This window comes from Carassius gibelio, chromosome B6, assembly GCF_023724105.1.
Source record: "Carassius gibelio isolate Cgi1373 ecotype wild population from Czech Republic chromosome B6, carGib1.2-hapl.c, whole genome shotgun sequence".
Classification (NCBI taxonomy): domain Eukaryota; kingdom Metazoa; phylum Chordata; class Actinopteri; order Cypriniformes; family Cyprinidae; genus Carassius; species Carassius gibelio.
This window is the reverse complement of record NC_068401.1, coordinates 6,707,194-6,725,663: the sequence shown is the minus strand read 5'-3', so window position 1 is coordinate 6,725,663 and position 18,470 is coordinate 6,707,194. Positions and strand designations below refer to the sequence as shown.

Genomic DNA, 18,470 nt, shown 5'->3' with positions numbered 1-18,470 from the left:
CGGTTGCGTGAGCAATCTCAGTGTGTCACTTCACACGAAGAGCCTCAAATCACAACTGAGAGGCGTTTACCGCAAGTCTAATTGCCCGAGCGTTTTCAGTTACAACTGCGCTGCCATAGCAAAGGTTAAAAACAGACCACAGGGGTGATAGAAAGCGATGAACGCGTGTCCTCAAACCCATGTTCTATATCAATCAACGGCGATTCCATTACAATTGCCGTGGTGTTAGTTGAATTAATTGATATGTTTTGTCTGCTTGTGGTTTGACTCTCTAATGCCTTACCAGTGCTGGCCTGCTCAGAGCCACCAGCTAATAGCTTGTTTTGCAAGCAGGTTGGGTGTCTGTAAGTGGAGCGTGCTGATGGCTCTCCTTCTCTCCTTCTCTCTCTCTCTGTCTGTCTGTAGGCAACACGCTGCAGAGCCCCGTGTTCACGAAGCAGCCAGGCAGCATTGTGTTTCCAGTAGACTCCATGGAGAAGAACAGGGAGGTGGTTTTCAGTTGTGAGGCACAAGGTGACCCTCCTCCTTTTTACAGGTGAGTTGACTGCCAACTTTCCACCACAAAAACACTGCTGTTTGGTCATCTGCATCACTGCTTCGGTAAATTGTACCATTTACTATTTTTTACAGTTCCAGAAATGCATAGGCTCTTTCGTGCCAGTGCACATTGGCATCAGTAACTTTACACCGTGTCCTAAGCAGGTGCGACGTGATAAGCGGTAAAATTCTTCATTGTACCGGTGAGAGATTTGGGCCTTTCTATTTCTGCAGCATTCCAATGGGTAGCCCCGCCCACAATTAAATCTCACTGGAATAATGTTCTGCTCACCATAGCTGTACATTAAACATTTTCTCAAAAATAATGAGTGTTTTCAGACAGGTTTCCTGAATGAGTGAATGACGTGACATACAGCCACGTATGGTGACCCATACTCAGAGTTCATGCTCTGCTTTTAACGCATCCAAAGTGCACACACACAGCAGTGAACACACAACCTTTCGATTTCGAGTCCGACTCTCTAACCATTAGGCCACGACTGTGCTGCTCACATCTGCCATTGGTTGGCCAAGACAGCCCAAGATAGTCCTGCCCCAAACTCATGCCATTGGTTTGCTCAATATTCCTTTATAGTATTTTATTTTTATTTTTTATAGATAACAAAAAAGTTACATTATTTTTATTTATAGTTCTTACATTAAACACGTTGAATATTTTTGGCATATTTGATCATAATTATAATTATTAATACAATTGTCATAATTATTGAGATATATACTACCATTCACAACTTTGTGGTGGGTACAATTTTTATAAGTTTTTAAAATATGTCTCTTATGTACATCAAGGCAACATTATCTATTAGTTTTTATTTTCATTGAAGAATAGAAAGTTCAAAAGAACAGCATTTGTTTGAAACTTTTTTTGGTAAATACATTTTTACTTTTAATTAATTGAATACATTACTATATAAAATTATACATTTCTAAAAAAAAAAAAAAAAAAATGCTGATTGCAAAACTTTGAATGGTAGGGTATTTTTAAGCATTTCCAAAATACAGTTTTTATACATATTTCATTTTTAGTAATATATCGACCTGATCTTGTTTTCGTTTTGCTTCACATGCTATGATTACTCGATAGTTAAGTATGTTTTTAAGTATGTTAATGGAGTTTCTAGTTCGATGGCTTCAAATTAACGTGTTCCCCTGACACTGTTCAGATGTGCTGCAGAAAGACGGATATATGTGCTGTTCCAGAATTGATCAAGCTTAATGGAAAAGCTAATCAGTAGCTTCCTCTTTCCTGTCAGGAAGCTTGAATCATGGAGCCTTTTGATGAATGTCCTTCTCTCGGCAGTTCTAGTGTCCATCACTTTCAAAGTGCATTAAGTTCAACCTCATGAACTACTCCCATCCCTCCCCAATGCCTCCATGTCTTTCTAAACCCATATGACTTTCCTATATGACAGAACTATTCTGTGGAAACAGATTTAAAACTGTGATTGTAGCTTTTGAGCTAAGGCATCTGGTGTGTGTCTACCTTCGTGGAAGAAGATTTTAGTAAAGAATGTGTTACGCAGAAAGACTTAAAGTGTGCAACAGATCCTCAAACTGCCTCCTGTGTCCTGAGCCAGATGGTGTTGTATAGTCTGCTACGTAATGTCTGTTTGAGCGTGAGCACGTAAAGCATGTGCTCAGCAAATGGAGCGTCTGGTTAAAGCTGTCACTGCCGTGAGGGGTTTGATGTTGTGATCCTATGTAATCATACCTCAGTACTATCATTTTTATGTCAAACTATACTTTAAAGTAAAAAAAGTGTCTTTCTACCTGATCTGGCCCATAAAAAAATGCTTTTGTTTGTATAACCTAGTGCGGTCAGATTGATTAACTCATAGAACAATAAACAGAAATAAAAAATTTATGCAAATTTTAAGCATTTAAGCACGAGATCGAAAGCCACTAGTTTGGAGTCAGTTGTGTTTAAACTTTTAACTGGTATTATATATTGTGTGAGACATCACATGTGATGCATGGCAATGTGATTTTCTTTAAAATATCAAAAATCAAATGCTAAAAAAATCACGGTGTATCATCGAATAGCCCTGTTAACCTTCCACGGTCTGACGCTTTGCAATACCTACTCTTTATGGAGAAGGTTGAAGAGGCAGTATAATTGAAGTTTAACAACTTATTGTAAATTACACTGCTTGGTTCTCTTGATCTGACAAGACAGCTGCTCCTATACTTCAGACTTCCCACCTTCTCTCTCTTAGCTTCTCATTCTAATTCACTTCTCCTCTTTACCTCACTTCAAGAACCTCAGCTTAAAACATGAAGGAGACTAGAGAATGCTATAGAGTATCTTTGCATCACCTCGCCCGTGAAGTTGAGGGAGAATTGTCAATCAAAGGAGAGCCTGTAGCCATAGTTACAGCAGCAGATGGGAAGTGGCCGTTTTTTTAACGGTTACACAAAGTTTCTTGACATGCTGTCATATACCAGCATTCTCATTTGTATGCTGATAATTGATCTTTTGAAATGAAGTTGTTACATTTTCTGGGAGAACGCGGTGGTATTTCTGGCCCCCACGATGAAACGAGAACAAAGCATTGGCGTAGTGTGAAAATGCAAATGTGTCACTAAAACTTGGAGATAAAGAGAAAGAACACAGGCTGTCTGTGACACGAACTGGATGTTTTGTCACCCAAGATGGGAACTGTAGGTGGTGAAATCTCAATTTCTTCCAGGGACAGGGGGTTAGTAATAACTGATGACATCCATCCGTACCCTTCTCTTGTTTCAACGCCATGCTATTTCATATAATTAGATGTCTTAGAAGCGATATATCAATCGATGTTTCTTTTAAAAGTTTGATCGCACTTGATGTGGTGTTGTCATTATTCCTAATTGCAAGTGTGCTTTTACACTTCACAAATGGCCCAAACAAGAATCTCAAGCAAACAAGAAACTCATTTTACTGTCAGAAACAAATGCTCGTCCCTTTTTCTTTTCATCAGCCTCTCTACGATCAAACAGAGCAGAATAGGGCACTTGGAAACTAGCAGGAAGGGGAAATCATCTTATTATTGAGCCTGAGATTTGGAAACTCTCCACTCCTATCAATTACCGGCATCTCTGAAGACCGTGCAGTATCGTTCGCTGTGGGCTACAAATATGAAATATTTATTGCGTTTTTGTCTTTTGAAAACACTCGCCGTGGGGATGGGAATGTGTCGGCATCTTTGATTTAGATACTAGATTCAAATTAGACATGAGAGCAGAAGTCCTGAAAGAAGCGATGTAGGGCTACACCCATATTATTTTGGAGCTTTGCATAGACACGCAGTCGCTTCCCGGTGTGAAGAGTCTTTGTGTGTGCAAATGACCCGCATCTCAGAGGGCATTAGGGAGATTCTGTTTTTGTTTAGGAAAATAAGAAGCATCTGTATACAAATGTGAAACAGACAAAGAAAACAAGATGTCGAACTACAAACACCATTTAGAAAGTATGTGTGAACGTACCACATGCTGGGCGATTTAACATTAGATTTCTAGCTAGTTAAAGGGATAGTGCACTGTCATATTCTGTCATAAAATATCATATACCCACCTCAAATTCAGGTAATCTGAAGAATGTTGTTAACTAAACAGTTTCAGTTCCCATTGATTTCCATTGTATTTTTTGTCCATACATTGGAAGTCAATGGAAACCAAATCTGTTTAGTTGCCAACCTTTTTTTAAATATCTTCCTTTGTGTTCCACCTAGGAAAGAAAGTTATCCAGGTTTGGAATGACGGGAATTTATTAATTTACTACCACTTTAGGGCCACTTTTTGATGCCATCTTAATGAACCATGAATTCAAAACTGACGTTTTTTTGTCATTTAATTCATGTCTATTAGTGAAATCAGTGTACTCCTAAATGGTGACAGGGAATAATGTTATACCAATTATGTTACACTCCTGTAGGGAAAAAAAAGATGATTATCTTAAACTTTATCTGTTTTATTCCAGTAAAATGGCGTCTACTGCAACATCTGCAGTTGAGATTGGTGGAAGGCGCCCTGCTTTGTTCCTGACAGGCGGTCGAGGACGTAACCCTAAATGTGCTGCTAACCCTAACCATACTGAGCCTGTAAGGCTAATCAGCCTGTCAGACACAAAGCAGGGGCACCTTGCGTATATCCCAGACTAGCAAAGCAAAAATGGTTTATCATTTGTCTTGAACTGAAGGTTGTTGGCTAAGTCACCATGAAATCCAAATTGACCCCATGTATGTTCTAATTTGGTCCCTGATGTTATTGTAAATGATTCAGCTGTGCATGTTATTTCAAAGGTAACATAGTAGTTAGTCTTCAAAATTTCTGTTTCAAATTAGTTTTGAGTTGTCATCACCAATCCTTAGATTTCAACCCCTGTTCACCAAGTGCCATTTAGAGACCACTTTTTGATTCAAATCATCTCACACCCTACTTTTTAAGCATCGTGTTTCACTTAAAAATATGTCCCATCACATTACAGAAGTAAAACTGGTTATAAGCAGTCTGGCAACTGATGTAGTGATTAATATTGGCTTAAAAAAGGATAAAGCCTTTTGATATGTCAACATGGTTAGGAAAATATGTTTTTACATATTTTGTGGGTTTTTAAAAATCAGGGGGAAGATGCTGCAATGGGAGGTTGTAAGAGAAGTTATTAAAATATTGTTTATTGAACCATGCAGGGACATCAGTAAAATCAGCCTGTTTGTGAAATATATAAGCAAATATTGGTTGCACTTTATTTTACAATACGTGTACATACATGTACTTTTTGTGCACTTACAGTGTATTTATCTAAGAAAGTTCTAGTAATACAAGGTAACTACATGGGGTAGGGTTAGGTTTAGGGGTAGGTTCAGGGTTACCTAGTAATTACATAGTTATCGTAATTACTATAATAAGTACATAGCATGTACATGAGGAACAGGACTGTAAAATAAAGTGTTACCCAAATATTTCTGATTAAAAGATAATCAGTGGTTATTAATAATGTAACTTCAGCTAGTTAGGATTCCTATCGAACATAGATCTTGGGCTACATGATTTTGGGTGAAAATGTAATTAATTGAAAAAAAATATATATAATAATAATAATAATAATAATAATAATAATAATAAATAAATAAATAAATAAATAAAATTGTTATTATTAATTCTGTAATATTTCAGTGTAGAATAAAAAGTAAACAGTAAAAATAATAAATAAATAAAAATCCTGCTGTGATTTACTTAATTAAATCACAGCCTTTATGATTGGATAAGTCATAAACCTATATATCACGACTTTATCCAAGTCTCTCATAACACACATATACCCTCATGAATGAAGTGCAGATGTCATTCCATTACCACTGTTAATGATGAAAAGACAGCAATATTTCAAAGTCTGCTTTATATGTGAGTTTTTGAATTGATTTGGCAGCTTGTTTGTTTTAATAAGGCTGTTTGAAGGGTAGGAGAATCCAACGATAACTTAAATGAATTCTATCCTTCAGTAATCTCAGTAAATTCATGTAGTAATCACACTGCATGCTATAGAATATGGGGGTGCTCACTGCAAATATTAGTTTTGATTGGTGCTCTGCCATGATAAAGCTCATATTTGATGCTGTATGACTTTGTGTTCAACAAGATGGATGGTCACAAGCTGTGCCATTCTGGGCATTAATCTTGGTATGGGGGGAAAACAGGCTTCTGAATTTATCAGGACTACAGCTGGTTGCTTTTCATTTAGCAGACACTTTTTATGCAAAGCACTTTACAGTGCACTAATTGCAAGGACAATCCCTTTGGAGTTCGTGTAGTGTACTAAGTGCTTTACTCTGGAGTCTAATAATTATGGATCTTAGTAACTCAGCGCAGTTCACTGGTTCTCTTTATGTGTGATGACACTTGGAGGATTTGTTTCAACAGCCCAGATTTGTCTGATGGCACTTGATAGTTGCAAAACAATTGGTAACACCAATTCCACCCTTCTTATTAAACTTTATTAAATGAGATTGACTCCAATGTTTGTAACCCTGAAGATATCCTGTGTCATTCTATAAAATATTCAAAAAAATATTTAACAAAGTGTATAAATTCATTTGCTGATGAATACAAATAACTACTCAGAAATACATTCAGTATGTTCATTCAGTGTTCAAAAACTCTCTTGACGGTATTTGTTTTTGCAAATAATTTTTTGTGTTATGTCTTTTAAATAGATGACTTTTTTTAAGAGTGGCCTAAGTATCCAAATAGTTTTTATAGCCACTTTATATTTACATTTACATTTACATTAAGTCATTTAGCAGACACTTTTATCCAAAGTGACTTACAAATGAGGACAATGGAAGAAATCAAAATCAACAAAACAGCAATGATATACAAGTGCTATAACAAGTCTCTCTTAGCCTAACACAGTACACATAGCAAGGTTTTTTAATAGAAAATAAACAGTTAGTAAATAGAGTGCAAGTCTTATATATATATATATATATATATATATATATATATATATATATATATATATATATATATATATATATATATATATATATATATATATATATATTCTTAATATTTTAAGTAAAAATCATTCTAATATATCGATTTGGTGCTTTAAGAAGCTTTTTATTATTATTATTATTATTATTATTATTAATGTTGAAAACTGTTGTGCTTCTCAATATATTTATGTGAACTGTTTATTTGCTGAATAAAGAAGAAAAGAAAATAAAATCGTTTGAAATGGAACTCTTTTGTAACATTGTATATGTCTATTGTCACTTTTGATTAATTTAATGGGTTCCTCCTGAATAAAAGTATTAATTTATTTGACAATCGTACTGTGACAAACTTTTGAACAGTGGTGTAAATTAATAGTTTCATTTATTTTTCATTTATGCCCTTGTTTTTGAGAATAACCGAATACAGCTACAAAATAAGTTTTGTTATGGCATTTAGGTCATGGAAGGTCATGATAAGAAATGTATGAGTTCGTATTGAAATCTCTGAACTGTGAACTCCTTTGTATTGTAGGTGGAAGCTAAATGGCAGCCTGCTCAACCCTAAACCCGGCTCCCATCACAGCCTCTCTGGAGGCAACCTTCGCATCAACCATCTCAATAAAGATGAGGACGCTGGGACGTACCAGTGCCTTGCTTCCAACTCCTTTGGGACTATTGTCAGCAGGGAGTCCAGCCTAACCTTTGCCTGTAAGTCACATTCTGATCTCTGATCAAACCTCAGCAGCACACATCAGGCCCAAACAAACAGGACACTGCAGACCTGACGGCACACACTGGTAGCGTGGCCCTTGTTCTCCTCGCTGATCAAAATGGAAATGATTTCCCTGTGGAGAGCCTTGTCGCTTTCTCAGTCTCTCTCGTTCTTGTTTCTCTTTCACTCTGTATCTCACATACACACAGGTTGTTCAGGGGCCAGATTCAGTCATGCAGTCATCATTTATATGGACTGATAATGAGATATCAAAAAATGAGATTCAGTGAAACACATTCAAGCCTTGCACTCCTTGTTATGGCTGTTTTGCAAGCAACGACTGACAGCTAATTGGTTTAAGCTCCACCCTTTCCACACACCACAAGAAAAGCTTTCAAATAGCGTACTACCAAACTAATTGCATCATTTCTCCAGAGGGCACAGGACACAGTATGTGATTTTTATTTTTTATTTTTCATGATAATAAGTCAACTATAAACTTTCAATTTTTATATAATTTAGATGTATTTTAATAAAAATAAATCAGTAATAAATAATTGTAAATATGCATAAGTTAAAAAATATATATATAAAATAATTTGGAATATACTATTGCCAAATGCTTGATTAAAAAATGGTTTTCATAACATTTTTTCAAATGTAAATTAAAAAGATTATATAATGAATATGTAATATAGTGCATATACTTTATTTATAAAAAATGTAAAAAATCTAGAGTTTTTTGAAGGTGACTATCAGATTAATGGACAGTTCTTTTTTTATTGTTTTATTGATTACATGAGACATTATACATTTCAGTAAGTTCTATTGTTTCTTTAGACCTTCTGGGGCCTTACACCCGGTTGTAAGACTAGGCAAGACTAAAATGCGCTTTAAGTCGTGCCTAGAATTTATTCCCATTGCACCTTGTCGGCGTATGCTATGTCTGAGTCTAAACCTTAAGCCTAGTCAGAGGTAGGCGTAAAGTGAAAAGTCATGATTTGCTCAGACATTGTTAGTTTTTAGGATTCATGTCTGTTAGTTCATTCCTACTGCTGACGCGAACTGTAATGTTGATGGTCTTTTCGGGCAGGATAAGTGATATCAATCGCAAAGCTCGGCGTAGACCACCTGCCGACATTGAATACAAAATATCTTTACAGCATGTTATAATTATGCAGTAAAATATTACATATGAACTGGGATATTAAAAGAACCATTTGACATCTGCTTGGAAGGACAGTGTACATGCTTGGGAATATTTCATGTCTTTAATTCCATTCATTATTTGCATCGTGCCATCCAATAGTCGCAATAAGTTTTGTGCTTTGTTACTTATAACCAGAAATATAAGATCAGCTTTCAGATTTAGCTTTCAAATATTTTCACAAAATACAAACTATAAACATGTATTTTTTTTTTTTTTTTTTTTTTTTGCCACAGAAAGATGCCAGTAAAACACAACATGACACATTAAGTTACATTTACCTCAGGAAAGACATGCATTGCTCATAAACTTGATTGTAAGCTATAAAAAATAACTTTAGAGAGAAGCATTGTATTAAATTTATTATATTTTACTTAACGTTGATTAAATCTGTCATGGGAGTGTGCAAGGAGACTTCAGATATAAAAACGTGGACTTGTTAGGAAATGTTTACTCAATGAAATCATGGCACCGTGGCTTCACTTGTTATGATGTCTTGAGCAAATCCTTTCTATTTTAGTAGTTGTAGCCATTGCGGCATGAGCGTCGTCTCAGCTATATCTATAACTGCGGGAGAATGTGTCAGAGTGGATACGCATTGTCTACGCCTAGCGTAGTTCCACCTGATCGTAGCTTTGATCTGTGCAACAGGTGTAAATATTTATTGTAAAGCTGGACGTTGCAAAGCACTGATCGCAAATGACAAACAGACTTTTCGAAATGAATTCTGATTCACCACATTGCCTGAAGACGATGGAACTATATGGCAGGAACAATCCAAATTCTGTAGGGAGAACGTACGCTGTCATCGTAAGACAATTGGCTGACAGATCCATCAATCGCTGGTCTCTGACCTTACTAGGCTTCAGTTGTTGTTGTGTGGTGGGGGCACGTGTCTCTGACTGCTCCACATCCATCTTCTTTATTACTCTCTCCATAGCTTAATTAACTCCGCTGCATGATGGAGTGGTGCAGGTTCAAGAGAATAATTTAAAGGGCAGCTGATGTTATTAGATGGGATATTTTCTAATTTGGTATCTAATGCTGGAGAATTTGTAGGCGACCAGATTGTGCATGCGAACACATAAAGGTGAAGTCAAGAAGTCGCATTTCCAACTTCATCGAATGTTTTAATGCTGTAAAGGAGATTAAGGAAAATGCTGAAAATTGGAGGTTTGTGGCTGCTGGTTTATATGTATAAGCTTTGAGGTCAATTATATGCGACTCCTCTTATACTCAAAGGTACATCAAAGATTTTCTCTAAAAAAGCTAAGCATTGTGCTTGACGTTTTTCATGGAAGTATACTATCCATCTCATAAAGAGTTGTGATTTACGTAATTGAATACAAAATAATATATAAATATTTATAATATTTATATTTATAAATGACTACTAGTTATGTGTTTACATTTTGCTGCCAAATATAAAAATTTGTGCTGTCAAACAATTAATTGTGATTAATCGCATCCAAAACAAATGCTTACATAATAAATGTGTATATATTGTGTATATTTATTATGTATATATAAATACAAACGTTTATATACAAATTTATATATTTTTGAAAAAATATGTTGTTACATTTATTAATATATAATATATAATGTCAAATATGATAATATAAATACATAAATGTATTTTTATATTTATTTGTATATACATTTATGTATTTATGTATATAAATATTTTAAAACCATTTACTGTATGTATGTGTATTTATATATACATAATAAATATACACAGTACACATACATATATTATGTAAACAAACATTTTGGATGTGATTAATCACGATTAATCATTTGAAAGCACTAATTAAAATATATATATACAGAATTGTCCATGGTTTCAGAGTATTGATAGACTAACTCAGCTACGGCATTTGCTCTTACTATTCTCTGCGAAATTCTCTGAAAAATATGTTAGAGGATTATGGGTTATATAGTTTATGACACCAAATTTGTCAATTATACACTTTTTAAAATACATTTGAAACCACACTTCTGGTTTCTAAATACAGTAAGTATAGATCATTCCTTAACCTTAAATTTTGACTTAGAGTGGTTTTGTTAATACATTAATACACTGATGTTATGATTAAAAACATGTCTATATGGGGGAAAATGGCTTTACTTTTAAAATGAGTCCCTTTGTCAGTTTTTTAAATCCTGCTTCATTAAGAAAAACATTAACACAGAAAGGAAAACAACATGAATGAAGCCATTTCATGAGATTTATTTGTCTTTTGTATAATACAATTTGCACAAGACTGGATTTAATTCATGCAGACATTTAGCAGCTTTCTGTCAGCTTGGGAAAGAATAGGTGGCTCATGAAGTAGTTTGCGTCTCTTATAATGTATTTGTCTCTAAACACCTCTGCCTTTTCTTTTCAAATAAATGACTGTTGAAAATCACTTAATGTGTGAAAATACATTTATGATTACTTTGGTGTAAGCTTGTATGTTGCCTTTGTGTGATTTCAAATGATCAAAAGTACAGGTTATAAAAGAGACTTTCTTTGGATGTGATAAAATGTTCCTTTTTTCATTCTCTCTGAATAGGACTGGATGAATTAGGCAGATATTGAAAGGGTTGTCAGTAGATGCATAGGAAATGAGAAAAATTGTCAGTGTCGATGCACCAATCCCTAAAGCAGTAATTGCATTCTGGGGAATTGCTGGATGTTTTAATTAAAATGCCACTGATAGAGAAGGCTGTGTGCTGCGTCTTAATCGTATTTCACATATGTACCATCTTCTCATTTTCATATTTGGGTCCTGAAAAAGACCTCGCTCTTAATGGGCAATAACAATTAAAGTTCTTTTTGACTTTGTAAGAAATTAAACTGCGTATCTGCAGAGTTAACAACATGTTGAACATTGTGGTGACAGGTTGAAAGAATATTTTGCAGTTCAGCTGATGTTATTTGATGGGTCAGTGAATACTGAAGACATTACATACTATATATAGTCAAGATACCAGGTCTAGTTGTCAGAAGGGCTCAGAATCTCAGAAATAGTGAGGTTTGGAGTCTGATTGCACAAATGCTTTTTTTATTTCTTTCTATAGCAGTAGTTTAGAACGTCTAGTTTCGAAGAAAAAAAAAATTAGTCTTGTTTTTGTGAATGTACTATAATTTTCTTTCGAGGAAAAGCAGAAATTCACTAAATCATAGCGTCATACATTAAAGCAATGCAAACTCTATATAATGAAGTCTAAACTGTGTTCAATGTATTTATATTGAGGCAAATTGACATTTCATTGGCTGAAACAGTGGTTTGATATTTTTTGTGGTGCCTTTTACATTTTTGTTTTTATTAATCGTTTGCATTACATAATTATTATGAATTCATTAAATAGTCGACAATACATGGACAAATAATGTTGTAAAAGGTTGTAAATTAAACAGAATATGTGAATGTGTTTAAGAAGAAAATACTATTTCTTTGTATTTCAAGCTTACGTTTAAATCAGTGTTATTTGCGGGGGAGGGGGTTGTTTTGTTTGTTTGTTTTTTCTAACGTGAGATTTGCTTGCCATTTTTGTAAGTGCAAATTGTTTCTACACCTTTGTACTGCGATATTTTTTTATATGATAACTTTTAGTTCAGGTATGGTGTAGATACTGTAGTAATACTGGTGTTTTTCACAAGAATAATTGAATTGTGTCAACATGCACCACTGCTGGTTTAAACACGTTAAATGAACTACAGATACAAATATCATTTTTCCTGACCAGTAATGGTTTAATAGCTTGAGCTTTGTAGCTCAGATTTCAAGGTATGTGTCTGTACAGAAATTGACTTTCAAAATTAAACCTACCCTGAGAAATATTCACAGGGGTACAAATGTGACAGCTAATAAAGAGGGAGAGAGGAAGAGCTGGTAATCAAGCATCTGAGGGATTTCTTTTTATTCAGTCCCAATTGACAGTGAGAAACAGCTGGAGTTCCTTTGCCAGTCTGATTTGAGGATTATATCTCCTTCCTGTGGAGGGTGGGTCGCGTGTATCACCAGTCTTTATAAAGACACGACAGCTCACTAGGACCATGATAAGTTATGCTGGCATTTACAAATCGCCCACGGTGGCGGCTCTTGATAGTCAGGTTCATTTAGATTACTCTACCTCCCATCAGATCGGTTTTACATAGCTGGAAGTTCTTCAGTGGTGTCGTTTTTCTTCATTTCGAACCGTTATGAATTGCAGAATCGGAAAAGTGCTCATGGGACATTGCGTCATGGCAGCACCATGTCTTGTTTCTCAGTCCAAAATGCATGCCTGTCATTCAGGTAAAAACACATGCTGTTAGTTATTAGAGATTAAATAAATTCCCAAAGTTTTTATAAATAAAAAAAATAGACATTCCCCATTGGAATATAGTAACAGTTTGACACTAACACCATGACTGAACTGGGAATTAAACTAATGCTGTTTTGGGAAAATAAGTATTTCTATGGTGTATCAAGGGTATTTTGACGTTTTAAAAGTTTGATTTATTTTTATTTCCATGCAAGCTGTTTTTTGGACACAGTTTATTTATTGCTAATTATTTTTTTGTCATTTATTCTACATTTTAAATTATACTTAAATGTAAATGTCTACATCTGATTTTAAACAGTTCAAAACAATTTGGCTTGTACTTGATGTTTAGTGTAAAATTTGTGTCCTGAAGCCAAACCAGTTGACAAGCACTGATTTAGAGTATCCCTGTAAGTGTTAAATGCGTATTTACCACATTTTTATTTCATAACACTGCATTGTCTGAACTGTTTAAATGAATACCATCTGGATCCCCCCAGCCCCAAATGTTTATGAGCATGCGTGTGCGTGTATTCTTTTCAAAGTCATGCCTTCATGTGAGTGGCTGGTGCCGGATGCTTTTATGCCATGTTTCTTCAGGGGAAATAAAAAAGTGAATGGATTCAGCTGTGTATATTAAAAGAAGCATTTAAGTACCCCTCTTCCTTTCTGTCTATTTCACTTTCTTTTTGAAAAACCTCAGCTGTGTGCTATCCTGAAGGAAACAGCCTGCTGAGTACTTTAAACAACAATAGTCTCTTTGCTCTTTTCGGTGTGTGTTTATGGAGCGCGGAGCACCACTTGTAACCTTCCCAAAAATAAAAGGCAGACAAAAAAACTATATTGACATCAGGATTGGGATTGTCAGTAGCCCGATAAAGGTAAACCGGCTGCGATCAAACCTGGTGCGCCCCACTCTCGCTGCGGAAGACCATATGTCCCCTCTCCAAATCACTCCGGCTTTTATCTCTATCCAAAATATACCCCAAAAGACATTATTTTCTTTTTTTCCTGCCTCAAATTAATTCAGTACCTTAGATGTTGAATGTGTTTGTCCACTTTGTTCTTGCAGGCTCTCAATTGTATGGCTTCTGTTAGTCTTTTATCTAACATCCTGTGTTTCATTGACATGAAAGTGGCAGTCCAGCCCTTTGTTGCCTTCCCGTCATGTCTAGATCGAATCCAATAGGGTTATAATCATGAGTGCTCAAGCGCTCGCTGTTTGGTTTGCTTATTGGCCACAATCCAGGTACTACTGCCAGGATTTTCCTTGAAGTTTGGGTAATGTGTAGACTTAACTTACTGTAAATATTACTAAAGTTAAAAATTGTAGTAAAAATATATTATATTGGTGTGCACTGATGCATATTCATTCAAATAAATTGTATTGATTTAATATTCATATTCAATAAGAATAACCAATTATTTTATTCTTTTAACGGTTTATGAAGGTAGTATCTTATAAAAGCTTTTTTTTAAAACATCTTTTTTTCTTTTGTCTGTCCATCTGCCAGTGTAGTAATGACAGAAGGACTCTATTTGACTGAATTCACTGTAAAGCCCGTTTTTCACGAACAAATACTGAATCTGATTTTTTTTGTAATTGCCTTCCAAAACAAAGACTAGTACATTGTGTCACATTAATATGAACAAATGATGAATAATTTGCATGCCTCATTCCCAGCCATGCCCTGACATTCATACGGGTAATTAGCCTGCAAGTATTACAAGTATTATCAGTCTGTCAATAAGCTTCATACAATTCATGACACATCTGTGACTTGAATTCATTTCAGTTGCCTTTGGAAGCTGAGCATTCGGTGGGCTTTAGGGAAAAAGGCCCAGCTGTCCTGATACATATTTTTATGTTTATTTAATTTTTTTTTATTTTAACCACATGTAAGTTTTTTGTTAGTTTTTTTCGCACAAAGAGGCAATTTTAAAAACACAGTAAGTTGTACCAGTTACTAAAATAAGTGTGAATTTCAACATAATTTAGTGTCATTTCTAACCCGTTTACCATCATCCGTAAAAAAAAATAAAAAATAGCCAGCTTGGTTTCAACAGCTCACTGATGTGGATTTTCTGTCCCAGCGAAAAAGCAATTACATAAATTACTCCTTCATTACAGATTGCTCATTGCAGAGGTGTTTGAGCCTTTACCACAAAGTCACATATTAATCTGTGAAAAATGCACAGGAATTGCTTTTCCTAATAGAAGACCAGTATTTCAAATTGTCGCTGACTCCCAGGGTTAAAAGGAAATTTATGTTTTAAGGAATAATTAGCCAAAGCCCCCTAATAGACTTGTCCTCTAGCCAACATGACACATTCTAGCTGACCTTTTAGTCATCTTCATAAACCACCGAGTGCCATAATTTTGCATTTAAATCTAGCCCCGAAGCAGAACCAATCGCTGGTCTGTGTTTATAGGGGGAAGTGAGGAAGATTTAGCATTGATTTAGCCAGTTCATCTCTGCATGAGTGCTCCAGGTGACACCACAGAGCCAGGATCATTGGAGACGAGGTTAATGTGGGTTAATTCTTCTGATTTGTGCAATGTGTGCCATTAAATGTCAGCATTAGCATGTGGCTTGAGACTTATACCGACCTATATAAGAGCTCATGGTAATGATGTTGTTAGATGAGGCCAGTTGTGAGGTGTTCTTCAATGTGAGTCACTCAAGTAAAGGGGTCTCTGAACTTTGATGTACTTTTCAGCTGAGCGACTGCAGAATCCCTTTGAGGAAGATGACAGCAGGGGCTCACAAAGCTGACTTCACTCTTTCCAATTCAAAAGCGTGCTGGTCTCGCAGAATTTCTCTCTTTTTTTTTCTCTTTTTTTTTTTTTTACATCAGCATCTATATTTTTGATCCTTGAAGTGCAACAGGAATGCCATTAAAACTCTCTTCAGTGATTTAACATCAAATAATTTCAAGATTATTCCAGTCATGTTGAGAGCGGAATTTAGTGGTGGGTTTTAGGTATGGGAATTAAGCAAATTAATTCATGAAGTCTCTCAATTTCCTCTTTTTTTCAGTGCGTATGTTTTCACACTTTTTAATCCAGTGAATATTTCTCATGGTACTGTAGGTTTAGTACTGAAAGACAGTTTCTGGATAGACACATTCTTTAAAAAGACACATTTCAGCAAAGACGTGCTATTTTATTATTATAAAGTCGGACATGTTGTCACATTACATGTGGTAAGCTGTCATACTGAGAACCTGACACTGAATAAACTATTGTAGGCTTTTCAGCTCAAATTAAACATTTAAATAATTATGAAGTCATACAAAAAAGGCCCTTAGGTATTAGTAATTATATCATTTTCTCACATATGATGACCTGCTTATATATAAATGTGACAGCTTTTCTCAATCCAGTAGTCCTTAATTATGTTTGTTGTCTTAATAATTCAGGTTGTTTTTATTTGGAAAGAATTTACTAAATGGTTTGAAACCAACATATAAAAGCAGTACTAAAGAAAACTAGCATAAACTTCCCTGTGTTACAGCTAACCCCAGTGTCTAGTCAATTGCCTAGGCTTATCATCTAATTGTTCATTTTTGTTTCTGAAAAACAATAAAGGACCCTGTAACGAAGCGCATTTCAAAAGTTCCCACCTGAGACTTTACAAGGCGGCCATCCATGCATTCGATCTGCCTGTACGAATTACCTTTCCCAATGATTTTAGGCAACAATTGCGCAAGGGAGAAGCAGGAAGCTGTTGTGGCTTGTTATTGTTTTCCGTCAATTGTCAAATCTAAATTAGTTTCAAAGGAAAGGAAATTCAGTTTCTGATGCGTTTTTTGGAACTGCTTTGTAATGGTTGCCAGCATGATTTGTGATGAATACAACTCAGAGGGGGCCTGATAACTGCAGGAGCCATTAAAAGCACTCATGTGTGGCTCACGCTTAGCAAAACACCACCCCAATTGGGCAAGAGCGCTCTTCTGTTTGGAGGGACCCATTGACTTTGTCCTTATCTTTACTCCAAATATGTTAAATGTTGTCAAATAAAATTGCTGGTGATTGTAGATTTGATGGTCTTTCAGTGAACTTTTAAACACAATGCAATATTTAGTAAGGAAATCCTTAAAAAAAAAAAAAATAATAATAATATATAATTAAATGAAAAACTAGGCCTGAATGTTAAGCTTGGACCACAGCGTTTTTGCTACAGACATTATTTGATACATTGTTTTTGTCCAAAATATCTGGGAAAGTCTTGAATTTCATTACATTGATAAACAAATACTGAAACACACACACACACACAAACAAAAGAGAGGTTCCGTAGGTTAGGAAAAAAAAAATTGTGTCAGTGGAGACATTATTGCAAAGCAATATTACGTTGCCATAGTCTTTTCACAACATGTCCAGTGAAGTTAGCAAATTCAGTTTTATCCAAAACTGAGAAATGTGAATCTGTAATGTTTTATTAAATTGGTTGTTGTACGAATTGTGAAATGTCCCATGAGTGGCACTAAAAAGTTAATGCTCTACTGCATATTCGGAAATAACATCATAGACACTAAACCAAACCCAAAGTGAACTTGGGATAAAAACACACTGCCGTTTTACCTTGCTTCTACAAGTCTTTGAGCTTTTATCATGACTTGTGTTTCTTCGTTTCACAAGAGAAGTGGTTTACCAGGTGGGCTACTGAGCAAGTTTACTACATCAGAAAAGTCATACATGTGAAGCTGGTTATGTGATGCAAACATGTATTAGTTTACAAATCATTGACTATGGTACGTAAGTGTTTTTTAAGGAGATAAAATGCTTGAAACTAAATCTTTGTTACTTTAATGCATTTAGGAGACAATTTTATCCAAAGCAACATCAATTCAGGCAATAGTTTTTTTTTTTTTTTTTTTTTACCAGTATGTGTGTTCCCTGGGAATTAAACCCACAACCTTTTGCACTGCTAACAAAATGTTCTACCACTGAGCAACAGTAACACTTTGGTTTTGGAACACTTTTGGAACACTTTGGAACAGATTATTTATTAATTGATAATCTGCCACTGTAATATTGTGAAAGAGAATAAACATTGCTGTTTTTTTACTGCGTTAGGTACATTTTTTTTTATATTGAAGTAGCTGTCTGGGGGACGTTACCAAAATGTCCACAGAGTGAAATGACTTGCTTTAAAGTGCCTTTGTAACCACCTTGAATACCCTAGCAACTGAATAGCAATGCACTAAA

General features: G+C 35.2%; 1 protein-coding gene across 2 annotated transcripts in view; it reads left to right on the top strand.

Annotated features, from left to right (window-relative positions):
* The window catches only part of cntn4 (contactin 4), a 121,733-nt gene that overhangs the window by 33,690 nt on the left and 69,573 nt on the right, over positions 1–18,470 (top strand). For both annotated transcript variants that reach the window (XM_052559638.1, XM_052559637.1), the window contains exons 3-4: positions 406–535; positions 7,567–7,742. In XM_052559638.1, coding sequence (XP_052415598.1) covers positions 406–535; positions 7,567–7,742 — 306 coding nt within the window. The remainder of the gene's footprint in view (positions 1–405; positions 536–7,566; positions 7,743–18,470) is intronic.